Here is a 25,034-nt window from a genome sequence, read left to right on the forward strand (position 1 = left end):
CGATAACTTTACCCACTTTCATCACCTATATTAACGGGAACAACTAGAGTGCCGCAACCCGGCCACTTGCGCACGACAGGTTCTAGATTTACATTAAAAAGGCAGGAATTTCCGATACCTTTTTTTACACACATCCAAAGCTACTCTTAATTATGTAGGTTTCGCACGAAGACCATTTTCAAATTGCTTTGCCATATAATACTAAACCTCAAACGCATTCCGGACAAGTGCATTTTTATTACACTTCTCACAGAAATAATTTTTTTTAAGAAGTACTTAGAAATTAAGCTTCAAGTGTTGTTAAGTATTTAATTAAATCAATTACAATTATTTTTTTTAATAAGCTCTTAGCTTAACTGCTTCTAAGTTGTACTTTCGTATAGTGTCTGCAGTTTTTTAACATAAAAATTGTTTTAAAAATAATGAGGGGCAAAGGATCATTAAAAAATAAAAAGTACAGGTCCTATGCGGTCCACGATCTTCGGTGACGGAAGAAGAAATATGTAGAATTACTAATTATTTAGGTCTTAATCGAGACTCTTATGTTAACCTACAACTAAATCTACTAACAGTATATTATTTTTACTGTTTATCTGAAAAACTAATTATCGCACAAAGTTCAACTTTTGCTAAACTATATTCTTTTTTTCTCTATGCATATGGATTTTTTTCAGAATTTTTCTACATTTGATTATAATCAAAGTTTAATTAATTAGTTATTTAATTTCCTAATATTAAGTCGCTGCAAAAAATATTTTTATTTATTCATTCTAAATCAAATAATGCCTAAAAAAATACACGATGAAAAAATGTCGCTAGCCACAAACAATTAATAATTGGTCAAAAAAGAGTAAAGTAGCCTATATTGTACCAGTACTCCTTTTTGTTTTTGGCAAATTCTGAAGAAATTACGTCATATAAATCAAGAAAAAAAAAATGTGCTGTAGTAGGTTGATATACAGGGTCGCTAGAAAGAATAGATACAACTAAATATTTACAGAACAGTATTAACACTAAGACCTTTTTCGATTTTCTATTATCATTTATTTTGAAAATACACGATTAACTTTTTTTAATAACACAAAGAATCAAACTTAATAATTTTTTAAAAAGCATTTTTTTCTGATATAACATATACCCACCTGCATTTTTATTAGAAGGTAAAAGAAATAAAATTTCAAAAATTTTATTCTGAATTTCTGCTAAGTTAGTTTTAAAAATACTGTAGCGAGCTGCATCTGTCACTTTGTCACTTGTATATTAGTCAGAAATTACACATGTGTCTAATAATTCTAAAAAGTAGTTTAAAGATGTTATTTTTAAATCAAAGTGAGCTTATAGAAATTCTTATGATAGTTGGTTATGGCGTGAGAAAGCCAAGAAGTCAATGGAAACCATGTTGAACATATTTTGTAGCATAAAAATAATGTATTTCGTGTTAAACCTTGTTTTATTAAAATGTGTTCTTTATCCGTTAAAAGTTTTATTTTAACAATCATTATTATTAACTTGTACTTAATTTTTGTATTACATTATAGAAAAATGCTTTAAAAAAATAGAGACTTCAATCATTTATCCCGTAACCCAAACATTCTGGTGTCGATACTAGTACAAGTTAGAGGTCCTAATTTTAAAAAAATATGTCTTTTAAAAAATTCCTCGTAAAGAAAATTTAGCAGCCCACAAATTGACAAAATAAAATATTATTATCTTGGATCAAGAAAGGTGAATTTGGTGAATAAATTATTCATTTTTTGCCGTTTAAATAACAAAAATGACAAAAATCCTACTTTTAAAGTGAGACTTTTAAATTAAAATAATAAAAAATGAAGATCTATAAAATTAAAATTTTAAATTCGATTGACCAAATTAATAAATAAACTATAAACTATACTTCGAGAAAAAAGACCTATGTCATCATTATCCACAAGAATTTATACTGTTACGATTTTTAACGTTAAAGACTTGTCCTTAAAACTTTGTATTGAAAATCATCAGCTTTAGCACATTCGTCTTCGAAATTTTATGGTACTTACTGACAAATGTTTTTTTTGTTAAATTCTTATTGTGTCTAATGAAATTCTAGACAACCAGATAAGGTAAATTAGAAACGCTTCCTTCCACTGTACAATTTTTTATTGTTTATTTTAACGTCTTGAGCTAAATTGCGCTGAAAGATCTCTAAATTCGGTCAAAAATTATAATTAAAAAAATTTTTTTAGCGTTTTAGCACGTGCTTCAGCTAGGAACACTGTTGTTTTTAAACCAAAGTTTTCAATTTTAATAGTTTTCAAATAATTTGATTATCTCCATCTCCCAACGGTCCCATATCCTTCCCTGCTTTCTTCAATCCAAAAAATAAAGGTAAGGAATACTTCAAATAACTCCAAAGTATGTTGCTGTTTGTAAAGAATTAATAACTTTTTTATTTGTGTTAGTGTTTATTTTTGGTACAATCATTTGTAATTCTGTGCTGAATTGCGCAATTTCGGAGCACACCTTATCAAGAGTTGCAAAATGAGTCATATCGTAATGGTGTTCCCTTGCAGTACTTGCGCGAAAATAAACAAACTCCTTTAGGTCTTACCCGAGCGCGTCATTTATTTGTTTCGCCTTTTTTGTGCGAAATTGCTCTTAATTAGTTGGGCGAGAAAAAAGCTGCGAATTGCTCACGATTTGCATTAAAATTGAAGCAAGACAAAGTGAAACGTGCGATGGCAACCGGCAATCAATTTCGGCTTGTATGCATGTGAATAATAAAGTCTTTTCATGTTGGCTTTTATATATAAAGCAAGTATTGGTTTGGAGACAGCTTTATAGACGCGGCAAAATCTGTAAGGATGATGATCGCTTCTTTGCTGGTGGTCGCCGCTGTGGTGGCCTGTTCCAGCGCTGATCCTATTTTCGGTTGGGTGAGTTATTTTTTTCTTGCTTGATGGACGCGATGATTTAAAAGATGCATTCGGGAGATAACTGCTACTAAAATTTCGATTCAGTATGATGTGTGTCAAGAGTGTCCGTCCTCGGAAGAGGATAGCGATATCTTCACGGAAACTTGGTGTGAATGGATGTGTGAAACGATTGAAGAACAGGAGTGTGCAACAAGCTCACCTACAACTACGACGATTAAGTCATCGACGACGGCTGTAGGGGCTTCGGCAGAATCATCATCAACGACACAACCCTCACAGAACACATCGACGACGACGTCGAGTCAACCTTCAAGCTCAACTACTCCCAAAACATAATTATCTTCCACATTTTTTATACTTATATTATTTTTTAATTACGTGCAAAATATTAACAATAAAATAACTTAGGCAGTGTTGTAAAGTATAACTTTGTATAGTTATTACTGTTATTAGTTTTAAGTTCTTTTAAATTTTAAGTTAACTGATTCATAATTTTATTATTTTCTACAGTTTATATTTGTATTACAGATACCAAAGAGTGGAGTTTCTGCCACTTACATAAAACCTGTACCTAAAATATTAATAAATAAATACTATCTTTCCAAGCCTTTTATTAGTTTTTTGTTTTGCTTTCAATTCAAAAACCAAAAATTTCAAAAACACTTAAAAATTAAATTAAATTTAAGACATAAATGAGTTAAATCTAGCAAAATAGATTAAAATGATGACATTTTCAACCCCCATTAAAAATGGTTTGCCTTATTAAAGAAAAATATTCCAAAACAGGAGAGTATTTTTAACAAAGTTTCAAAAGAAATATGGTTTCTGAGTTATGATTATGACAAATATGATCTCTAAGAGTAATTCTTCAAAATCTATTACACTGCCTTAAAGGCATTTAATTGAGATTGGCAAAACGGCCACAGAAAAACGGGTCCTCCCATAAAAAAATTGTAAAAGTAAAAATTTTTGTTTCAAGATACCACCGAATTTCATTCTTTCAAATAATACAGATTATATAAGCCATGTAAACTTTGAAAAACGTACTCAAAAGACAAAAATCTAGTTTATAATATACCTTTTTTTGGTATAAACGTCTTCTTTCATTAAAATTTTTGTACGAAAAGCAATTTCGTCACTAAAATTTTGATTTCGAAAAACATTAAGAACATTTAAAACAACAAGGTTTATTTAATTGACTATTTTCAAATTTACACTAGCCATTCATTAAATTATGAATGAGCCCAAAAATTCAAAGTGATTGGTTTCTCCATGGTTTCCCCTTTATTATAATGGCCGACGTTAAATGAACCAATCATATCCAAAACTAAAATTCATCAATGAACCAAATAATCTACAGTAATTGGCTTTCTCTCTAATTTTAATGGCCGACCTCAAACGGCCCAATCAAAATGCTTACAAATTTTACAACAAACATTACGTGCCTTACGTTAATTCATGCGTTAATTCATTAGTGATGCGTCTGTCTTTGTTAGATCTTGCATCTCAAATTTTCAGTCTTTCTTTGAATTCTACCCCCTTGGGTAACGTTGGACGATCTGCTAGATGAAAAACACTAAAATTGGAACAATGACCGGGAATAAGTAAGAAATATTGGATTGAAACTTTTAAATTAGTCAAAAAAGTTCAGCTCAACTGACGAATTTTCGACACATGTTGCGCATGCGCGCGTACTTTTCTTTTGACAATTTCCATTTTTTTAAAAATCAAAGACCTAAATTAAGTACTCGTATTAACTAGAGTAATTTATGGCACAAAAACGAATTCAATTAGTCCGCCTGGTTGAAGTTCTCTCAATTTTAAACCGTTGGTAGCCGTGGTGTTGTGGTTACCACGTGACAAAGTAACCTCAAAGAGTGTTATTTTTTCCCTAAATTTATCGTAAAAATGGGAAAACGCAGAAAGGGGCGTTGTGTGAAAAACAACACGAATGTGCACAGCGAACCGGCGGAAGTGGTGCAAGCCCCGCATTCGTTTGTCATTCATAAGGGGCTCCCGGGTGGCCACTTGTTAGAGCTTACGAAGGATTTTCGTAAGGTTATGGAACCCTTCACTGCTACTTCCCTTAAAGTAAGTTTTACGGGGGTGTCTTTCAGGGGGTCCTGACGGGTTGTGTTTTAGGAGCGTAAGAAAAACACAGTTAAGGATTTTGTTGCCGTTGCCGGTTTGTTGCACGTGTCTCATTTAATGATTTTTTCGCGCACCGAAATTGGGATGTATCTGAAAATCTGTCGATTGCCGCGAGGGCCTACAATGACCTTCAAAATCCACAATTTTTCCCTTGCTAGAGATGTGGTTTCATCGCTTAAAAAACAAGCAGTGGTGGAGGCTGCGTTTAAACATTCACCTTTGATTGTTTTGAACAGTTTTACAAGTGAAGGGATGCACCTTAAACTGATGGCTTCAATGTTCCAAAATATGTTTCCTACAATTAATTTAACAAATGTTCGTTTTATCGGCCTTTTTTTACTACTTTTGTCTAATTATTTAATTTTAGGTTGATTTGAACAATGTGAGACGTTGTGTGTTGTTAAATTATAATCCTACTACGAAATTAATTGACTTTAGACATTACACAATCAAAGTAATTCCTGTTGGAATTTCAAAAGGAGTGAAAAAAGTTGTCCAAGGCAAAGTACCGAATCTGGCAAAATGTGGTGATATTTCAGAATTTCTAACAAAGTAATTTTATTCTTCTGGCTACGGACTGCTATAGATCAGGATACGAAATGACACAAATAAAACGTCCCCGTCCTCGAAAGTTCCATGATTAAAAAAATGCTGTATTTTAATAACGGTAAACAAAAAATACAGGCAGATAGAACATTAAATTTTCAATTGTGAGAGATAAAAATAATGCAAAAACAATGTCATATTTTTTTTAATTCAATTTTTTACTACCAGTTTGCACATTTTTCAAAACGCTGCGAATAAGGTTACAGTTACGACAAACGTTAAGAAAAAAATAAAACGGGCGTTAATTGAAGAAGTCCGGACTTGTAATTTTTTATTTCATTTTTACTCTGTCGTACTGTATCTTTGGGTGCGATTTTGTGTCTCGTTTCGTCTCCTGATCTATAGTCCTCTATACTCTGACTTAACTTTTGCTTAATAAAAATTATATTTTAGATCAGGAATGTTATCAGAGAGTGAATTTGAGGATGATCCCAGCAATCATGTAACGTTATCTCAGAAACTTATTTCAAGAGGAAATATTGAATCTGGGAAATCCTCTATCAAATTAACAGAACTAGGGCCAAGACTAACTTTACAGTTAATTAAAATTGAGGATGGTCTACTGGATGGCGAGGTTTTGTACCACGATTTAATCGAAAAAACCGACGAAGAGAAACTGGAAATACAAAAGAAACGTGAAGCTAAAAGAAAATTGAAAGAGGCGCGGAAGAAGACACAAGAGAAAAATAAGGAAAAGAAGGAGAACATGAAAAAGGAATTAAAAGAAAAGTCACTTGAAGGAATGAAGAAGAAAGAATCAAATGAGGAGGTTGCTGTTGAAGATGATAATGATGCAGAATACTACAAGGAAGAGGTGGGGGAAGAACCCGATAAAGATTTGTTTACACAATCGCAAAGAAAACCCTCAAGACCTGTTCAGTTCAGGAAGAGGAAATCAAGCGAAAAGCCGCCTAATTCCGCAAAAAAATTCAAACGAAACGACGGAAAAAGCACTAGACATTTACAAAATCGTGACCAGCGACCAATCGGTGGCCAAGCCTTTGGGAAAGGGAAGGTAAAAAACAAACGTAATTTTAAAAAATGATTATAAATTTATTTCAAATTGGATTGTTCTTTTGTGATTGGATCCAGTTCTCTTTCCGGATCCTGGCTTCCCGCATTCGCTTTTCTTTCCTTGTTTCCTCCCGAGCGACATAATATTTTTCTCTAAAGTCCACAATTTTATTCTGATCGGAATCGTCCGTTGGGTTAATATTGCGAACTTTTTCAAACGTTAAAAGTCTTCGTGACGTTATTTTAGTCAAGATTTGTTCACTGTTTGCCACCAGTTTTAAACACGGATGTGAGGGAAGACCCGCTTCCGAATAGTCTTCTCTGGAAAAAAAAGTACTTTGTTTGGATAATCGATTGAGGGGGGTTTACCTAAAGACAGGAAACCAGCAAACAAGCCTCCCACCCAGCCTCAAATGTTTTGCGGCAAATTTCAACAAGTCGTTGTAAATGCTAGAAATTCCATATTCAATTTTAGCTGGAATGTGTGTGGGTAGGTGTTTTTCGCTCACGGTGAAGTTTTCTTTACTTGTGCCCACTCGTTCTGTTGCTTCTCGGATCCCATAGGGGGCTATAAAAGTCGCTAAATTGAAAGATTCATTCATTCATTAAGAGTAACTTACGATCGGTTATTATTGAATCGAACTCAACATCATCTCTCCAAAAAGATGAAGCGAAATCGTTTATGAGCACATCTAAATATTTATGTTGTAAATTATACTGTTCCATATTTGCTTTAATGCTTTCATCAGCTGCCCTCTCCTGAAATAACTTACGTAGTGAAAAAAATATTAGGAGATGATACGGTGCGCAATAAATTGTTCTTGTATGTATTTAAATAACTATGAACGCAAGACAACAAACAAAACATATTAATAAACTGATTGAAAAAAGCTAGATTCATTAATGATTTTTTAACGAAAATCTGCATCCTTTTTTCATAATATCTATAATTATTTTATATGAAAATTACTTAAAATAAAACAGTTTTTAATGATTTTCTGGCATTGACCAATTAAGACATGAATTTTTCCCGAAAAAATTAATTACCTTTTGTTTAATTCGTGATGGCCTAGTTCTTGCGTGCAACATCAAATAATCGATGTCGCCTCCTAAGACAAAACCGCCGAACTCTGCAGCTGCTACCAGAAGAGACCCAGAGCCTACAAAGGGGTCTAAGACAATGTCCCCATCCTTGACTTGGGCTTGATTAGCCATCAATAAAGACAACTGTGGATCCATACTAGTGTTTCCAATAAATTTCCGAGTTTTTAACGACAATTTCCTGATTAATTGTCTCAAACCATTAGCTATCTAAAAATTAAAATGTGAAACTTATTATTACTACTACTTTACGAGTAATGAAAACTGACCCATCTGCCAAAAAACACATCGTAAGGGTTTTCAGGTGGGTCATTAGCCCTTGTTCCGTAATATTCAATGTAATGTAAACAAACATCTGGATCTTTTAATTTAACAGGGCCTTGGACAGGCAGATAACTAAAACTCTGAACAGAAAAATAAATTGGCGATCAATTATTTAACACTACTTCAAGCTTATTAATTTTTTCCTTTTGGCTGAAGTGGCGACAAAAAGTTTCCACTTCAATTTTGAAAGACAAATGGGGTTGAAAGTAAGGCTCCATTAACTGTTTTGGGAAATTCTGTAACTGACAGTGTAAACTCTGGATATCTTTCGCATGTGCCCACAATTCCATACATGATCTAATCGAGACAGATCTGCTAACTAAACGTTTCAAATCACTTTCTGACTCAAATTCAACGATCCAATAAGGCGCCTAAAAATCTAGCTTAACTCTTATTCATTAATAAGTCACGATTATGTTACGGTATTATCTGGTTCTTTGAAGTGTCTCATTTTAATTTGAAACATGGAAAGTAACGAATCAATCTCCTAAAAAATATTTTGAGAAAAAAAAATATTTGAATGGGAATACGAACTTCGAAGCGAAATTCGATATGTTCCTGTGCAAACCACAGGAGGTATTTTTTCCACGGTTTATTCATCTTGAATAACTTAATAGTGTCGTTTCGAGTAAAAAATAAATGCAAAAACACGTTTTTTGGGTTAAGTAGTGAGTGAGAAAAAGTGGGGTTATCTGAGAATTGCTTCAGTTGGTGGTACTGTTTCAGTTTGAAATGTTGGCGGGGTGATGGCTAATTCTTTTTTCTACTTGTATTCTTGAGTCTTCCAACCAATGGAGCATGAAAGGCAAGCACAAAACACATGCATACCTTTGTAAAAGGTTCCCTGAAGCGTATGATTGCAGGGCATCAGGTCACAGCAAATTTTCAGACTACATCATGAATGTCGGGTTATACAAGATTGATTAGAGCAAGGCCTTCAATTCTTAGCCCCCTGGCCCCTAAATCAATAAATGTTACTTAGGGCGGCCCCTGAGAACTGTTAAATGATCAAAAAACAATGTGTTCATACTTTTATACATATCTCAAAAAATAGTTCATGGATCAGTGAGTTAAAGGCAAAATAATTAGAAATGAACTCCGCAGAAAACTACACATTTTTTATTTAGTTTTTAAAGCTTTTTTTTGTATGCTGACCGAATAAAGTTGAGACTTAATTGCCAATTGCAAGATACTTCTCAGATCAGGAGGAAAAAAGACGTGATTTATAAACAAATAAATAACCACGTTTTTCTTACATGCACTAGCCCAATTACAGAAAAAGTAAAGAAAATAAAAAATTAACGTTAAATACCAGACGTGGTAACAACTAAGGACAGTACTAAATTCTTATTAAAATAAAAGCGAAATCTCGTTCAACTGGTAATAAATTAAATAGGTTACACGTTATCGATATTTGGTGCACAATATTAAATTATGACGGGCATTAGATCTGGGTATCAAAAAATTAAGTTTAATTAAGTTTAATTAATTAAGTTAAGTGCAGAAGTACAGGACAGTAATTTTATTATTCATTAAAAAATTATTTACTATTATTTACTAAAAAAATACGGCTCTTGTTTAATGAATTAATTTTCAAACAAATTTATAAAATTGACTGACTTATTATACTTTTTTCTGGATACAGACGGTAAAGACCATAGCAAAGGTAACAGACATACATCAAAAACTTTTTCTGTATGGACTGTATGGATTTATGTACAACCTCATTGTAAATGTGCATGCAAAAATTGAACCCGATACTATCAAGAAAAAATAACCTTTAGAAAAGTTTCTTTGAGAATGACACATTTCAAATTTATTGCTTTCAAAATTTATTTGGAAGGAAATGCCAGTGACAGTTTTGGGGGTTGAAAATTAACGACAATTAAAGTCTAATTTTTTATTAACATACAAAATTATTTTTGTTATGTGTATTAGCGAAGGAAGGAGTTCATCAGTAAAGCGAGGTTCAATTGTGAATCTTTTCCTGAAAGCTGTTTTTCATCATCAAATGTTTGAGCTATGCTATGAGTGAAAAAGTCATAGGATATTTTGGTTGGAAATTTTCCGAAATTTTATTCGAAAAAAATATTTTTGTGTTTTGTCTACCTTTAATTATATTTTTTTATTAAAAATTCAAATACATAAAAAATTGGGACATTTTATGGAAAGATATAGTAGTTTTCCAATTTTCAACTCACCTACGAAGCTTAAAACTCTGCACGTACAGATCAAATTGCACTTTTTCTATGAAAATAATAATTGGTGACACGAGTCACTAATTGATCGGAAATAGCGAAATATCCCACGCCAAAATTTCCAAAAAAATTAAAATTTGTATTCAATTTCAATTTCTGCATTCTCATGCCATCTACTGGTGAAAAATGTAGCAATCCTTTCTACAACAACCGTTTAGTTCCAATTGTGAAACCCGAGAGCCAAAAGCGCCCCTTTAATCGCAGTTGAATTTTGTTTCATTGTTATTGATTAAACTTTTCTTGGCAACTGGAAGTTTTCGTTTTTAATAGAAAACTAGAAACTCCTCGGAAATAACAAGTGTCAGATTGTGGGCAAAATTATTTAACATTTTCGTCCATTAAGAAAGAAATGGACGTGACAGAATACGGATGTAATGAGAATACTAATATAAAGGATGATGATAGCGTTGTGTCTGAAAAGTGTTGGCAAGAAACCTACAGAGGAGATAGCAGAAAATGGCTCATAAGAGACGGATCCAGGAAAAAATCGGATGCACGTTTAAAATCCACAATGAAAGCGACATATCCGTACCCTTTCCAAGAAGAGAGACAGTATGTAGGTATGTGCTCAAAACGGCAATAATTTTATCGAAAATTGACACCTGTTTTAACGCCGGTGCTGAAAAAATTGATTTACAGCCACGAACAAATAACCATTGTGTGTCCCACTTTTCGTAAAAATGCAAATAAACGATTGGTAAATAAATTTCAGAAAATGAAGAATAGGCGTGACTGCGTATTTTTTGATGTTTCGAGCTTTGATGCATTACCCAAAGTATAAGATTAATACCACAGAGCGCGTTTCATACTCAAAGTTGTTTGCACTAATATCTTGCAAGCGCGAAATAAATCACCGTGAAACTGAAAAAGTACTCTTCATGTTCGTAAATAATAAACGAGTGGCAGTATTCAGTGTTTCATTGTGATTAAACTTCCGGCTGTAGGCCTTCGGATCGACTATTGTCAGGTCAATGGATTCCAATAGTTCAGTTCCTTGTGAACACGATGATTAACCCCGACTTATAATTAAAGTAACAGGGTAGGCGTAAAGCCACTGGTTCACAAAACACTTTCTAAAGCCATTCTCCCATGTGATCCGCCTACTGAAACTCCTCCAATTTCCAGAGATATCGGGCAGAAATTCTTGTTTATAATTGATTTAATTGCGAAAATGTGAGCGTTTTTACGAAGTCTTACAGTTCGGTGCAAGCTACAGGGGCCGTACAAATCTTATTTGGAACTTATTATTATACAGGATTATTCAGAGTGTCGCACCAACTTTCGAATGGTTGTAAAATCTGTTCAGCTAAGCTAAAAAATTAATTCAGATTTTTTCCAACCAATTTATCTTTTAATAATCTTCCTAAAAACACACCAGAAAAGTCTAGGGATATTCGTAATTTTTCTGAATAATGATATAATAATAAAGTTTTTGGTATTTTTTCTCAAACGTGTTGTTATTTATTAGTGTAAATTTACAATTGTTACAATTAAAAGTTGTTACAACTAAAAAAAACAATAATATAAATTGTTGTTTGTAACTTGATCTTATGTGACGTTTTTGAAATAAAAAAAACAAAAATAAAAAAATAATAAGAATAAAAATCAAAACTAAAATTAAAAATAAAAATAAAATATTTTGGTATCTAATCTTGAGTGAGACCTCCTCTACTGGATACTACAGCTCAACATCGCCGTGGGACAGTTGTTTATCTCTTCTTGAAAGATTTCTTTCTACACAGCACTTAAGGCTACGAATAAATTCCTGATGATTTTTTTGCGGAACTTGCGGAACATTTACCTATAGAACTCGTCTTTGAAGTATATCCTAGACGTCTTTAATGAGTATCAAGTCAGAAGATTGTTCTGGCAACAGTAAAACAAAAATTTCTTTACCTTCCTACATCAACACCTTCCTACACGATGAACTAAATTTTATTGTAGAAAAAGTATTCTCACTGTCAAAACCGAACCTTTTAAAGTACATAACAAATAGATCGACAGTTAAGGAAAAAATTAAGTACGTTTCTCTTTTAATAATTGAAGATTTTCATAAATATTTTTTTGCTTGTTTTTCTATATTTTAATTATTAAATAATTTTCGTTTTTTATTTAGCAATAAAATGAAGGAGAATTTAATTGATCATGGGTCTCTATCAATATTTTTGCACTCTTCGAGCGTGAGATTAGCACGCTATTCATCTGTAAATGCAATAATTCGGCAAAATTTCGTCAAAAGTTATCCAAAAAATAACAGAATCATTATTTTTGCGTTTTTCGGGCGCTTATAAGGTTTTTGACTTTAAAAACACTTAAAACTGTTTGCAGAAAGTTTAAAAATTCACAATACGGTCGAAAATAACCACATTTCAGCGTTTTATTTTTTGGAAAAGTTATCATCCATAAACACAATTATTTAACGAAATTTCGAGGATCCTTTAATTTACGGAATATCCTTAAGGAATACCAAAAATATCATTGAACTAGATCGAAAATGGTGTAATTTTTCCTTTTTTTGAGCGCTTAGACATTTTAAATAATAACTTAATTATGCAGTTTGTTAAAACAGAAAGAGAAATCAGAACATTAGCTCAGAAATCTTTCAGAACTTTGTGGGGCCAGAAAGGCGCCGACACGCGGTTGTTCTCGCTCATTTTCTGTATTACACCTCCATTTTTGCAACACTACCTCACTCCAGGACTTAGAAAAAAATTATTTATTACCTTGAAAAATGGTGGATGCGCCAAAATATTAATTAAAAAATTTACAACTGGAAAACTAAAAGTTGTAGAGCAAAACGGTTTGTTTCTGTGAATTTAGCGGCTCATTTCCTATAGCATTCACCTAATGAATATTTGTAAAATATATTGCATTCAGTTCATTCTTGTGATTAATTATTGTATTCTTGAAGAATTTGGAGCCCTTGTCTTCACTGAGGCAACACATTTTATGAATAATTTTTGCCTACGTGTCCACGTAGAGGACTTAGAAAAAAAATTATTTATTAACTTGAAAAAATGGTGGATGCGCCGAAATATTAATTAAAAAATTTACAACTGGAAAACTCAAAGTCGTAGAGCAAAATGGTTTGTTTCTGTGAATTCAGCGGCTCATTTCCTATAGTATTCACCTAATGACTATTTGTAAAATATATTGCATTCACTTCTTTCTTGTGATTAATTATTGTATTCTTGAAGAATTTGGAGCCCTTGTCTTCACTCAGGCAACACATTTTATGAATCATTTTTGCCTACGTGTCCACGTAGAGGACTTAGAAAAAAATTTATTTATTAACTTGAAAAATGGTGGATGCGCCGAAATATTAATTAAAAAATTTACAACTGGAAAACTAAAAGTCGTAGAGCAAAATGGTTTGTTTCTGTGAATTCAGCGGTTCATTTCCTATGGTATTCACCTAATGACTATTTGTAAAATATATTGCATTCACTTCTTTCTTGTGATTAATTATTGTATTCTTGAAGAATTTGGAGCCCTTGTCTTTACTGAGGCAACACATTTTATGAATCATTTTCGTCTACCTGTCCATGTATTTTACTATCGGTACAGCTGATCCTGTATTCAAAATTCAGCTTTATTCCACTAAATTAATTGTTGTATTTACTAATTAACCTCTGGCCGCCTGGGTAGCATAGAAAGAGTATTGAATTTAAGTTTTTGTCTATATAATTTATTTTTAATAATTTCTTGTAATAATTCATTATTGGAAATTGCATTTTGTTACTACTACAGTCGAAAGACTGGAAACGAAATTCTTTCTTTTTCATCGAAAAAGAATCACAGTTACTTTTAGTCCAGCGATCAAATTTTGATCTTCAATGTCTTTTAAATAAATTCAGTTATGAAAATGGTTTTCCAGCCTGCAATCGTCAAGTAAAGCAAACTTTTCAGAGCTTCGTTACTTGGAAAAATTAATTTTTTCAGTAACATGAAACAAAGGTCATATGTGGGGTAGTTTAGGATTTTTTAATTATGCACAAATTTTATTTCCTATTAATAAAAGGGAAATAAAAAGTGTGATTGTAGGTGAAAGGAGGGCGCGAATCATGAAGCAGTTGTACGACGAAGCGGCTGAGGAAATAATTCGTGAGCGAAACGAACCTCCACCGGTTGAAAAATACTGCACGGAATACGACGGCAATTACAACAGTAACATTGAAGTGAAGAAGCCTGAACACGAGGAGGAAACCAAGAAACAGGTAGACTTTAGATCGATTTTTCAGCCAAATGTTTCGTTGAATTCTTAAGTGGACGAGCTTGACAGGACATGAAATTACAGAGCTCCAGCCGGAAAGTTTCTCGCGCAATGATAGCAATAAACTTTCGAAAAGTTTCCTTCTCATAAAGAATCTCAGGTGTTGTTTACGACGTCGAAACGAATTTTACTTTGAAGTCTGGCTTAACACAATCGTGTAATTAAAAGTAACGTGACTGATACGTGTCGGTGTACTCGGACCTTAGCGGTCGTTTATATCAATTAATTTCGTATTATTTCGCACAAAGAGTCAAAAGATCCGATAAAAGGGTTCGTAAGTTTGTACGCAGCGTTTTGATTGGATTTCCGTTATCGTTATAGTCGGCCGAAAGTTACGGCTCTAATTGCGTAACATAAAAACGGTTTCAGGATTTTATTAGCCGTATAAATTATGACACGATAGATAAATTCGAACGGTGGCGAGTTATTTAATCGTTACTGGGACGTAATTTTCAGTTGTATGAGAAATATCCGTTATACACTTCTCCAGCGATGTCGTATTGGAATTTCCAAATAGAGAAGTTTCAAAGAGGGAACGCTTCTTTCCCCGGACTTACGACGTCTGCTGACCTGAAGAATCCCTTTAAGCGATATTCTAGATTTACGAAACCTATATCTGAAGTTCTGGATGAGTGCAACTTGTGACTGTTTTATCTGTTTTCTCCGGTTTTGGGTGTTTGTAGAAATTTGCAATAAAACCAGTCAATTTTAATCATTTATTGGCATTATGTATATTCACATATCTGTGGGTTTGTTAACCTCATTTGATAACACAAACATTGATAAATATCATTTTGCTTTTTGTATATGTACAATATTTACAGCTTTATCCTACAGGACACACTCAAACATCCGTATAATACAAAAATTGTGATTGAACATTAGGTACACAAGACAAGCGTGATTTAATATAAAAATACTCTAATTCCTCAAGTGCATATCTAAATTGGTCAAGAGAGTGCAATTTAGTCAAACTCGCTTTGGTCGGAAAGAAACGAAGTTTTTAATTGTGGTAGTCGGTTGTCAAACTGTTTTCAACACTTGATGAAATGTTAATGGATAATTTCACGCATTTTGCTCATTTAGATAAGCTGTCATCTGCAGAATTTTCAGGAAATTTGAAAGCACAATGGAAATAAAAGGCAACAGTAATTTCTAAATGATGTAACCACAGATATTGTCGATTTCAATTTACACGTCTATGCTATACAAAAGGTGGACTATTTTTTACTTACTTACAAAATACGCCGCTTCTCGCTATGTACACAACACATGGTTCATTCTAGAAAATTTCTTTTATCATAACAAGTTTAAGTTCTCATTTTTTAGAATACTAATTCATCACTATTTTTTTAGAATTGCTAATGAGGATAGTTCTAAATGCTGGAAGAACGACATGTCAAACAAAATTCTACGCCTCTAATAACGGATGTTACGATTGTCGATATGATTTTTACTAAAAAAGGGTAAAAGCAAACACTCAACTAAATGAGATTACAGTTTAATTGCTCAAATAAAATAAAGCGACGTACACTTGAAATAAAATCGAAATGCGTCAAGTGGAACAGGTACCGATTAAATAAACTTAAGCTTAATTAAAAATTAAAGACAATAAATGCAAATTAAACAACGGGAAGCTCAAACTAACTGTTAAACGATACAAAAGTGTTTGTCTTTTTTAGCATTTTGTTAATTTAATTTTAGTTTAATATTTCTAGGTACTTTTATTTCCTCGTAATAAAAAATAAACCTTACTCTATGATTATATACAGTAATATTCTCCGCAGGGAATAGTTTCTAACACGTATAGATTCAACGCACTTTCCCATTAAAATACTTGATATTTCTTACTCATCTAATGGTACAATACGTTGAAATGAATAATAATATTAATAATTAACAACTATTAATGGTAATTTCAGAAGGGTATTGAGCATATAGACTACTCTACTGTTACGAAACAATAAACATTACAGTATGCTCCTAGTAACAAACAAGTTGTCGAAACAAAAATTGTTTTACACCGATAGTAAGTACAACTAAAAATTATCACGAATCAAGTAACGTACTTAACAGTAATTCCATAACCATGGAAAAACAGAAACACAACCTACGTCAGAGCGTATCTAGACATCAGATATCGACTATTTTGAGCTGAAAGGAAGTTAGAAAACGCACAAAAGGGCAAACTGCGTCCTTTTACACCTGTTATGGGCTGGGCATGGAGTCAGAGAGCACGTCGGAAGGAGTTCCATCGCTGGAATTGATGGAGAAGGCCCTATTAGGGGCCCTACGCTGTCGCAGCACTGACGGGTCAAAGTTGGGATGCCGTCGGGCGTGTTTGCTGAAACGAATTAACAACGTTACACACAAAAACATTTTTTTTGTTATTCAAAATCGGTGGATTAATGACTGAACGAAGACAACAGAATCGCGCCGAAAGTTTGAGAAGCAAAGAAAACAAAATGTTAGAGGTGACAAACAAACCGGGGAATATTTACAAAAGTTATTTTTACGACGGTGACACTTTTGGTTTATTGAATCTCTTATCATAATGTCAGCCGTTAGCGGTAAATGAGAGCTCATTATAATAAAATTGGAAAACATCCCTTCAACCGCTCGGTGGTGCTCGAGATAATATGATGGCGGTCGAGGGAAAGTCACTACGTTATACACAAGGTGACTCTGCTAAAAGTGTATGTTCCCCAAATTCTAAAACTAGTAATCATTACTTACTAATTTTTTTCCCTATGAATGTGAATATTTTGAAGATGTTACTACAATTCCTTATAATTAAAATTAATATTTTAATTGACATTAAGTCGTTACACAAAAAAGTACAAAAAAATTGGTGCTAGCCCAAAAAAATAAAATATATTAATTTTTTTTTCAGAATGACGCTAGAAATCATAAAATTATAATTAATTAATATGTATTTTAATATTTTAATTGATATTCGTTCTAAAAACTTGAAGAAAAATTCTGGAAAAATTCGCGTGCAACGAAAAAAAAGTCGCTTATTTCTGTCAAATTATTAGCTTTTGAAATACAGTAAAAACTTGTAAAACATAAAAAATCGGTATTTATAAATACTTTTAAGTGTCGTTAAATTGTTGAAATAAATTAAAAGAATATTAATTAATGAACCACGCTGTATTTACGAGTATAAATAGGTGTACACATTTTTAAGAGCTGGCTGTTAGAGATGCGTGTTAAAGCTGTTCTTTTTGAAATAAAATGTAAAGTTACCTGAGATGGTCACTCCTCATAAACTTCTTGTTGCACACCGGACACGCAAAGTTTTTTTCTCCGGTGTGGGTCCGGGTGTGCCTGGCTAGTTCGTCCGAACGGGCGAATCGCTTCCCACAATTGTTCCAACTACACGGAAACGGCCTTTCTCCTGTAACGAAAAAAGGCAAAAGTTTTAAAGATAGTTGTGTGTCTGAAACAATTTGGAAAGTGGCAACATGGAAAATGGCACGTTAAATTGAAACAAGCATTTAATACCTCTCAAAACTAAACTCGTTATAGGGCAATTTGTACCAACTATAAGTAATTATTTACAACAACGTGTACATAATAGAAGCTTAAAGAGCAGTATTTAACGGCTGACCGTGCCGTATAAATCATTAGATAAGCGGGCGGCTTCCTTACTTGCTCCGAAGTTTGTCTTGTTAATTAAATTACTACGATACTTAATTAGTACGAGCCTCTTGATTTCAGAACATTTATATTTTATGGCCAACAGAAAGGTACGTAACTTGATTATATCAGCATTAATTAAACTAATAATCCTATCCTTTACTCGCGAACCAACTGCAGCATTTGCAACTTTTGAACTTGCAAGAAGCGCACGTTTTTCCACCACCGGACACCCACCCACAAAATTTAATCTCACAAATGAGTCACTAATATAAAAATATATTTCACTCTGACAAATTTTTAAATTTGCACATTTATCTTAACAAGAAGTACAAGACAGAATACAACAAACCTTGGGGGGGGCTATGATTTTTTTCTCAAATGAAATACGATTTCACGGAAATATAAGTGTTTTTTAATACATTTTTCAACCAAAAACCCAATTGTTTGCTGAAATTTCGACAAAATAGACCAGAATAAAACTGAAGTATTTTTTAACTCTGTGAGTACTCATGCACGTTTTTCTTCAAATTTTGTTAAACCGTACTGAAAATTCACTAAATTGAGTAGAAAGTGAAATTGTGTCTGATCCGTCTAAACTCCACATTAGAAGTATTGTGAGTTTGTGAGTTCCAATAACATTTATCTAAAAATTTGCGCACATAATTTGTTAGATCCTCTTCAGTAAAAATATTTGTAAGGCAGTGGCACTTTTGGTTATACCGGAAGAATTTTTTTACATAGAAACCTAATATGTTTTCTAATTAGTTTTCTGTTGGGTTTTTAGTCGTATAAGTAAGTTTTTGGCAGCTTTTCCTAAGCGCCCCTTCAACTGTTTTTGAAATACCTATGTATTTACATCATTTTCTAATAGGTATATAATTTTGAAATCGTATTTTAGAGTTTTCAAATTTCTAAAAAAAAAATCTGTTAACCCCAAATTTAGAAGGTTACGTTTAGAGCACCTCAAGTACCCAAAATGGAATGCCTCATGTTTTTCTTTACTACTTAAAGGAGAAAATTCTGCATCGCTTTATGTTAAAATTTCCTATGTCTATGTTTAACGAGGCATTCTATTAGGAAATTTAAAAAATTTGGGATTTGCTAACTTTGGAAAGGAAATACCAATAAAAGAAAGGCCTAAGCCTTCTTTTTCAAATGCTCAAATACAATTTCCAAATATTCAAAAATGAAGAAGTGAGGAATTTTTGAATGAGAAGGTGCAAATAAAAAAATGTAAATATCGAAAAAATGGCCATACCTAGGTAGGTGCAGAAAAATCTTATGAAAATTATTTTCATTTACAGGGATTTAATGGATTATGGTTGTGTTTCAGATGAATAATAATAATTATAAAAACTCAACTCAACAATACTTCCAATGTGGGATCAAATGTTAGCCAAAAAATCGGTCAGGTCAAGTTATTTTTGGTGTTATTGATGTTATTTTTGTCTCATTTTGTAGCAATTTGTTTTAAGTTTGTGCCTTTTTCATAAATTTGGCGCCCGTTTCCGCAGACGACTCTTAAGATGACTTTGCATTATTGAAGTAAAAAAAGACAGTTATAACTTTAATAACATTAATTTTTCAAGTTGTTGTTGAAGCAGAGAGCTAATTAGTTTTCCTTTATCAGTTACCTGTTACATCGTTTTTATTACTTATTAGGAATTTTTGTAACACTACAAAGTGTTCTCAAAAAATCATCCCCTGTCTAGGAGATGTTTCAGTGTTACGTTTCAAAGCTTTAATTTTTGAGAAAATTAACTGCAATTTTAAAATTTTGTAGATAAAACATTGCCAACAATGCCACGTGAGTTTCAGTTCCATTAATAGGTATTTTTAGAGAAAAAAAAATAGTAAAATGAGCAACATCAGCTTGGTCCGTTACATGCACATTCACTAATTATTGAAATATTTTTGCCGAGCCATGGGTTTGCGCAAATCTTGCAAATGTTAGCCGGCGTAAAAATATTTAATTTGATTTATGTCTTAATTTCGCGGAATATCGGAAGAAATCTGAATGGAAGAATTTAATCGAAATGTCAGAGTGGATGTTCGGGTTTGGAGGTTTGTAATTTGGCGCGTGGTAATTTATGGAAATATATACACAGATAGCCACTTAAAATAGAAATTAAACGTTGCAGTTAGGGGTAGAATAAAAATGAGAGTCGACTGAATTTGTTCGAGTTGATTTATCGCGAGGGGCGTCGAAGCATTTAATATCCATTATGCCTTGTCCTGGGTGCCCGCTATAAATCGAGATTAAAACTTAAATTAGGAAACTTTTACTGTAAAGCTTTTGCTAACATGTGTTTGTATCTCGGATTGCGGGATTAGCAATCGTGTCTCGTAGCCCGAATTATTATTGTAGGCCATTAGAGTAAAAAGTTTATTATTGGCCATCTTCGCACCCGGGTCGGAAAAAAGTGATAAATGACAAAACAGCCATTTGCTCGGCTCGAGAAGAACTGCATAATCTGCATCGTGATAAATCTTCGCTGCCGGTCACGTTCAAGACAGGCAAATCTCGTAAAACTGGAACATGGATTGATAAATTCGCACAGTTCGTTTATTTAAGTACGTAGACGTGCAAATGTCTGCAACGGATGAATAGATTTCTTCCTATTCAAAATTTTATCCCATGTCGTATTTCCACTACAGACTCGAAAGGTTGTAGATGTGTGTCATAAATTCTCCAACGAACGTTACACAAGACACTTGGAGATAATGACAAATCGCCGCGAAATCGCATTTTTGACTTTGGGGGTAAAAAGAGCGCGAAATTTTGCGGGAAATCGGTGATCGAACAAGCAGTCCATAAAACTCGTATAACAACATAAACCGAGTAAATTTCGCAAAAGTGGCGATTGAATCAGAATCAGACATAACGAAATGACCATCAATAAGGGCATGGGGGCTGGGGGTGGTGGATGAAGCTGTCAGAAGCTGCATTGCGCGCGGCTCGGGGCGGTTTAAATCAATAACGTGGTGGTTCAGGTTGCGCGCCTGAATTAACCCGTCAGCCTCAAGGCTCCACGTGGAAAGCCATGCACTTGAGTACCTACACTCGCTACTATTGTCTCACCACCGACAGACTTACATACTTTTCACCCCCTTTCGACACACTTTACAACATCACAAAATCCGCCACAAAATGATTTCTCTCAAGGAATACTTCTACAAGATTTGCCACGAGATCAACCACTGAACATTTTTTTCTAAAATGTTTTTTGCACTCAAGTTTTGAGAGTTTTGACAAATAATATGTAGTTTTAAGGAGAAAGTAAAATTTATTCAAAAAAGAAAAAAAAATGAACTGTGTATTTATCTATAACTACATATTGTGCATATAAATTGTGTCTTAATTTCGCTTTAGCAAATCATCATGATAATCCGTAATTACTTGTATTTCGCGAAAGTTTGCCAAACGAAACCGGAGAATTCTCTGAATTTAGTCGGAAGTGGTCTTATTTTGACGTTTTTCGGGCGCTTATGCCCATTTTTAATGTGAAATTCAATTGCTTTGCAAAATTTAATCAAAAGTTAGCCAAAAAAAATCGCAGGATTGGGTTAGGTCAAGTCTCTTTCGTCTGAAATTTCTTTGATATATTGTTGGTTCTGTCTTGTTTCATGGTATTTCCTAAATAAATACTATAGTAACGTGCACAGTTTTGTGATACGAAATTAAATATGTAAACGGATATTAAATTATTAAATTAAATTAAATATTAAACCGACCTACATAAATTTTTATTCCTTGCTGTATGTTATTTTGATTACCCGGACATGGATAACCTAGAGGTAGAAATGATAGTTTTGGTGCTAGTAAGTACACGCTTAATTTCTTGAACATAAAAAGCTTTGGGTCCACAAAATGTGTTTTTATAAGAATACCTTTTTACAGACCTTTTTACATTTTTTTTCTTTTATAACCTTATGCATGTTTCTGTTGTCTACAAGTATTCTTCTATGTTCCAAATTTCCAATTTCCAAAAACTGAAATTTTGTATTTAATTTCGATTTCTGCTACTCATGCCATCTAATGGTGAAAAGAGTATTAATCGTTTCTACAGCAACTGTTTAGTTCGAATTATGAAAACTTAGGGACTGGGTCTCCCCTTTAATTCACATCGGTATTGATATTTACGTAATTAGCTGTATAAAGACCGATTTTGTTTAACGAGCATAATCTTTGCCAAAACGAGTGAACGCAGCAAACAAGTTTTGCAAACTATGCTAGTTAAAAAATAATATGTTTTTATAACGTATTACTTCGCGTAATACGTACATTTTTTTTCCTAATTCCGTCGTAAATTAAAAATTTGCTCCCAAAATTTATTTATTTATTTTTTAAACAGTAAACAAATTAATTAGCCTCGACCATTAACAAGTTACGTAATAAGTTACAGTACATCACGTCAAAATTAGACGTGAAATCTGACATAGCGATCATTGTTTATTTGACTGCACCAAGTATCAAGGTATTTGGGACTGAAGTGGCGTTCTACATGAGTGTCATCTGCAAAAGCATCATAATCTGAATATTTTTTAAGAGATAACTGTTTCCAATATAAATTAAAAAAGGATTGGACCCAAAACTGCGCTCCGGGACATACTTTAACAGTTTAACTTATGTATTAACCGAATGATTGTAAATTCCGATGCACAAAACCCCCGAAATCCTAATAATTATTTATTACTTGGTAATTCGAACAGCTGAACTTCGATAAATCGAATTTCTTGATATTTCCAAACCTTTTGACGATCCCTAGACCGTGTAAGTAACTTGAACTTTTTGCCTCTCCATTTATTTTTTTGAGTCAAGCATTTTTTTTTAATTATATTTTTTATAGAATAAATTAAATAATAATAGTAAAGAAGTAAAGAAAAGTTGTTCATTATGTATGAGTGATGGAAAGAAAACACGAGCAGATAATGCCAACTTTTCTTTAGGTGTATAATACGTTTTCTCTTACAGGTACACTGAGAAATTTTTATTAAATTTTTTCACCGATTGAATCCAATGGTCACTTTATTCGATAAAAGAGTAAAATAAAAAAATAACTAAATTACTGTACTAAATATATGTACCACAGTAACCACTTGTAGAATAAAGATGTACGTATTACCTGTACTCGTATTTATGGAAAATTTGTAGTCAGTTTATGTTCATAATGATTTTTTGCTTTTTCTGTTGTAACTGTTTTAATTGCACTTATGCAAAGACAGAATCCATCAAAAATTCACGCAAAAAACAAATCAGCGTTCGTCAAAATTCAGCGCGAATCCCACTTTGGCCCTGTTATTTTATGCTGAATTTATGCAAATCACGAAAAAGTTGATAAAACACTCCATTACAAGTAATTATGTCGGCAGCGTAATGTGAATTTGAAAACAATGAAAACACCAAATTAAACCGTAGATGAAAAGTCTCATTTGTACAAACAGTGCTGCTGCTAGATACACGTTTGGTAAAGTTATTCTAACAAAAGTAATTACATTTTAAATACGGCAACAATCACGATTAAAAACCAGTGCTCTGAAATAACAAAAAATCTTTCTGCTTTCCATGTATTTGAATGAACGCAGCTTCGCGATTTTTCCCCAGTTTTATTCGCGACAACCAAGTGCCGTTTGTTAAATTTTTTTGGTTTTGAAAGTGACAAAGTCGAAAACTCGATTAAGTGCTGCCAACATCCAAAGTTTAAAACAACGTACAGGTGAAATTATCGAAAGGCAGGCAATTATTTTCAATCAAGAAAAAGCTAACAAACTTGTTCCTGCCACCTCCAATAGTTTGTGAGTGATTGAGAAATAGCTCGAACTCATTTTTTAGTTTGTTACTTTTGGTAAAACCCGTGTAATTTCCGGGCGTTTGAAAAAATCTGATAATGAAAAGAATTAATCCCCTTGTGGTGGGTGAACAGACAACAACCGGTGCAATTAATACTAAGATAAAAATTCTCATAATTAGGCAAGAAGCTTTTCGCTTTTAATCCACCGGAAATAACTTTCGAGCTAATTTCGCGATGGATTTAGATAATCGCGTGTTAATTACGTTACCAAAAGTTGTGTTTGTTGAAGCTGACTTTATTTAAAATCTCTTTAAATTTATGCCCCGCAAAGGCCAAAACATCTCTTTATGTGAGTGGCTTTCCTAAAGGTGGGAGGAATATTCCAAAGCTGATGAATATTTTAGCCAGAAACTCGTAAAGGACTTAACACCTTTAGGGAAACAAATCGAGCGTGTGATGAAATGCAAATATTGATGCAGGCTCACTGTTAAATACGTTTTAGGAGAGACATTTATTAATTGGCTTGCGGAATTAAAGCGTTTCTAAACCCATCCGTAACTCAAGCATGCATCGCAATATTTTCAAATCGGCACGTCACTAAATGTTATTCCCACGTCCTCCTAAAATACCGTTTTATTTATATTCGCTTTGCCTAATGAGAAGTAGCAAAATTTCGAGCTCCGAGCAACGCCACTTTCCAACATTTGTCGTTCTCAATATCGCAAATGAGTTTCATTATGTGAAATATCCACTGCTTCCGTAGTTGTAGACGATTTTTTGCCGATGGAACTGCGGGTGTAGACCACCTGTAGCCCGAGGGGCAGCAGATGAGTGGAAGTGCTCTTGGCTTTAGTGCTACCACCTAACTTCGCAAGACAGCCTCCTAAAGCGCTTTCAGCTGGTTTAGGCCACTCATATAAACCTCTAATCAAAATACTAGTGATAAGCTTGCATGTTT

At 33.2% G+C, this 25,034-nt stretch overlaps 4 protein-coding genes and 1 long non-coding RNA gene across 5 annotated transcripts in view; 3 read left to right on the forward strand and 2 right to left on the reverse strand.

The window, feature by feature from the left end:
* The first annotated feature begins 2,587 nt into the window (after positions 1-2,587).
* LOC663302 (uncharacterized) lies at positions 2,588-3,512 on the forward strand. The gene is made up of 2 exons (XR_010333755.1): positions 2,588-2,912; positions 2,997-3,512. It is a non-coding gene; the product is annotated as an uncharacterized LOC663302 (long non-coding RNA).
* A 1,139-nt stretch (positions 3,513-4,651) lies between these two features.
* Positions 4,652-6,737, forward strand: ppan (peter pan). The gene is made up of 4 exons (XM_969338.4): positions 4,652-5,003; positions 5,055-5,378; positions 5,431-5,615; positions 6,063-6,737. The coding sequence occupies exons 1-4, from the start codon at positions 4,821-4,823 to the stop codon at positions 6,712-6,714; spliced, it is 1,344 nt and encodes a 447-aa protein (XP_974431.1). The 5' UTR covers positions 4,652-4,820; the 3' UTR covers positions 6,715-6,737.
* On the reverse strand, positions 6,702-8,824 carry LOC663262 (uncharacterized protein). Its single transcript, XM_008203145.3, has 8 exons — positions 8,643-8,824; positions 8,530-8,595; positions 8,231-8,479; positions 8,054-8,188; positions 7,731-7,994; positions 7,304-7,442; positions 7,053-7,251; positions 6,702-7,004 (listed from the first exon to the last, which is right to left on the reverse strand). The coding sequence occupies exons 1-8, from the start codon at positions 8,706-8,708 to the stop codon at positions 6,728-6,730; spliced, it is 1,395 nt and encodes a 464-aa protein (XP_008201367.1). The 5' UTR covers positions 8,709-8,824; the 3' UTR covers positions 6,702-6,727.
* A 1,705-nt stretch (positions 8,825-10,529) lies between these two features.
* On the forward strand, positions 10,530-15,356 carry LOC103315166 (uncharacterized). Its single transcript, XM_008203143.3, has 3 exons — positions 10,530-10,926; positions 14,411-14,583; positions 15,096-15,356. The coding sequence occupies exons 1-3, from the start codon at positions 10,716-10,718 to the stop codon at positions 15,282-15,284; spliced, it is 573 nt and encodes a 190-aa protein (XP_008201365.1). The 5' UTR covers positions 10,530-10,715; the 3' UTR covers positions 15,285-15,356.
* LOC663219 (Krueppel-like factor 13) overlaps positions 15,342-25,034 on the reverse strand; it is a 59,613-nt gene continuing 49,920 nt past the window's right edge. Inside the window, exons 2-3 of the mRNA XM_969276.4 lie at positions 17,889-18,039; positions 15,342-16,983 (exon numbers count right to left, since the gene is read on the reverse strand). Of these exons, the coding sequence (XP_974369.1) occupies positions 16,848-16,983; positions 17,889-18,039 (287 nt within the window). The 3' untranslated portion in view covers positions 15,342-16,847. The remainder of the gene's footprint in view (positions 16,984-17,888; positions 18,040-25,034) is intronic.

This window comes from Tribolium castaneum, chromosome 4, assembly GCF_031307605.1.
Source record: "Tribolium castaneum strain GA2 chromosome 4, icTriCast1.1, whole genome shotgun sequence".
NCBI classification, from domain to species: Eukaryota; Metazoa; Arthropoda; class Insecta; order Coleoptera; family Tenebrionidae; genus Tribolium; species Tribolium castaneum.

Excerpts from the sequence above, each read along its gene's own strand:
- LOC103315166 (XM_008203143.3), top strand. The coding sequence starts at position 10,716 with ATGGACGTGACAGAATACGGATGTAATGAGAATACTAATATAAAGGAT. Across the intron at positions 10,927-14,410 it reads AGAAGAGAGACAGTATGTAG|GTGAAAGGAGGGCGCGAATC; the intron begins GTATGTGCTCAA and ends GTGTGATTGTAG. Across the intron at positions 14,584-15,095 it reads AGGAGGAAACCAAGAAACAG|TTGTATGAGAAATATCCGTT; the intron begins GTAGACTTTAGA and ends CGTAATTTTCAG.
- ppan (XM_969338.4), top strand. The coding sequence starts at position 4,821 with ATGGGAAAACGCAGAAAGGGGCGTTGTGTGAAAAACAACACGAATGTG. Across the intron at positions 5,004-5,054 it reads TCACTGCTACTTCCCTTAAA|GAGCGTAAGAAAAACACAGT; the intron begins GTAAGTTTTACG and ends GTTGTGTTTTAG. Across the intron at positions 5,379-5,430 it reads CTACAATTAATTTAACAAAT|GTTGATTTGAACAATGTGAG; the intron begins GTTCGTTTTATC and ends ATTTAATTTTAG.
- LOC663262 (XM_008203145.3), bottom strand. The coding sequence starts at position 8,708 with ATGAATAAACCGTGGAAAAAATACCTCCTGTGGTTTGCACAGGAACAT. Across the intron at positions 8,189-8,230 it reads AAAAAATTAATAAGCTTGAA|AGTTTTAGTTATCTGCCTGT; the intron begins GTAGTGTTAAAT and ends TTTTCTGTTCAG. Across the intron at positions 7,005-7,052 it reads TGCTGGTTTCCTGTCTTTAG|AGAAGACTATTCGGAAGCGG; the intron begins GTAAACCCCCCT and ends TTTTTTTTCCAG.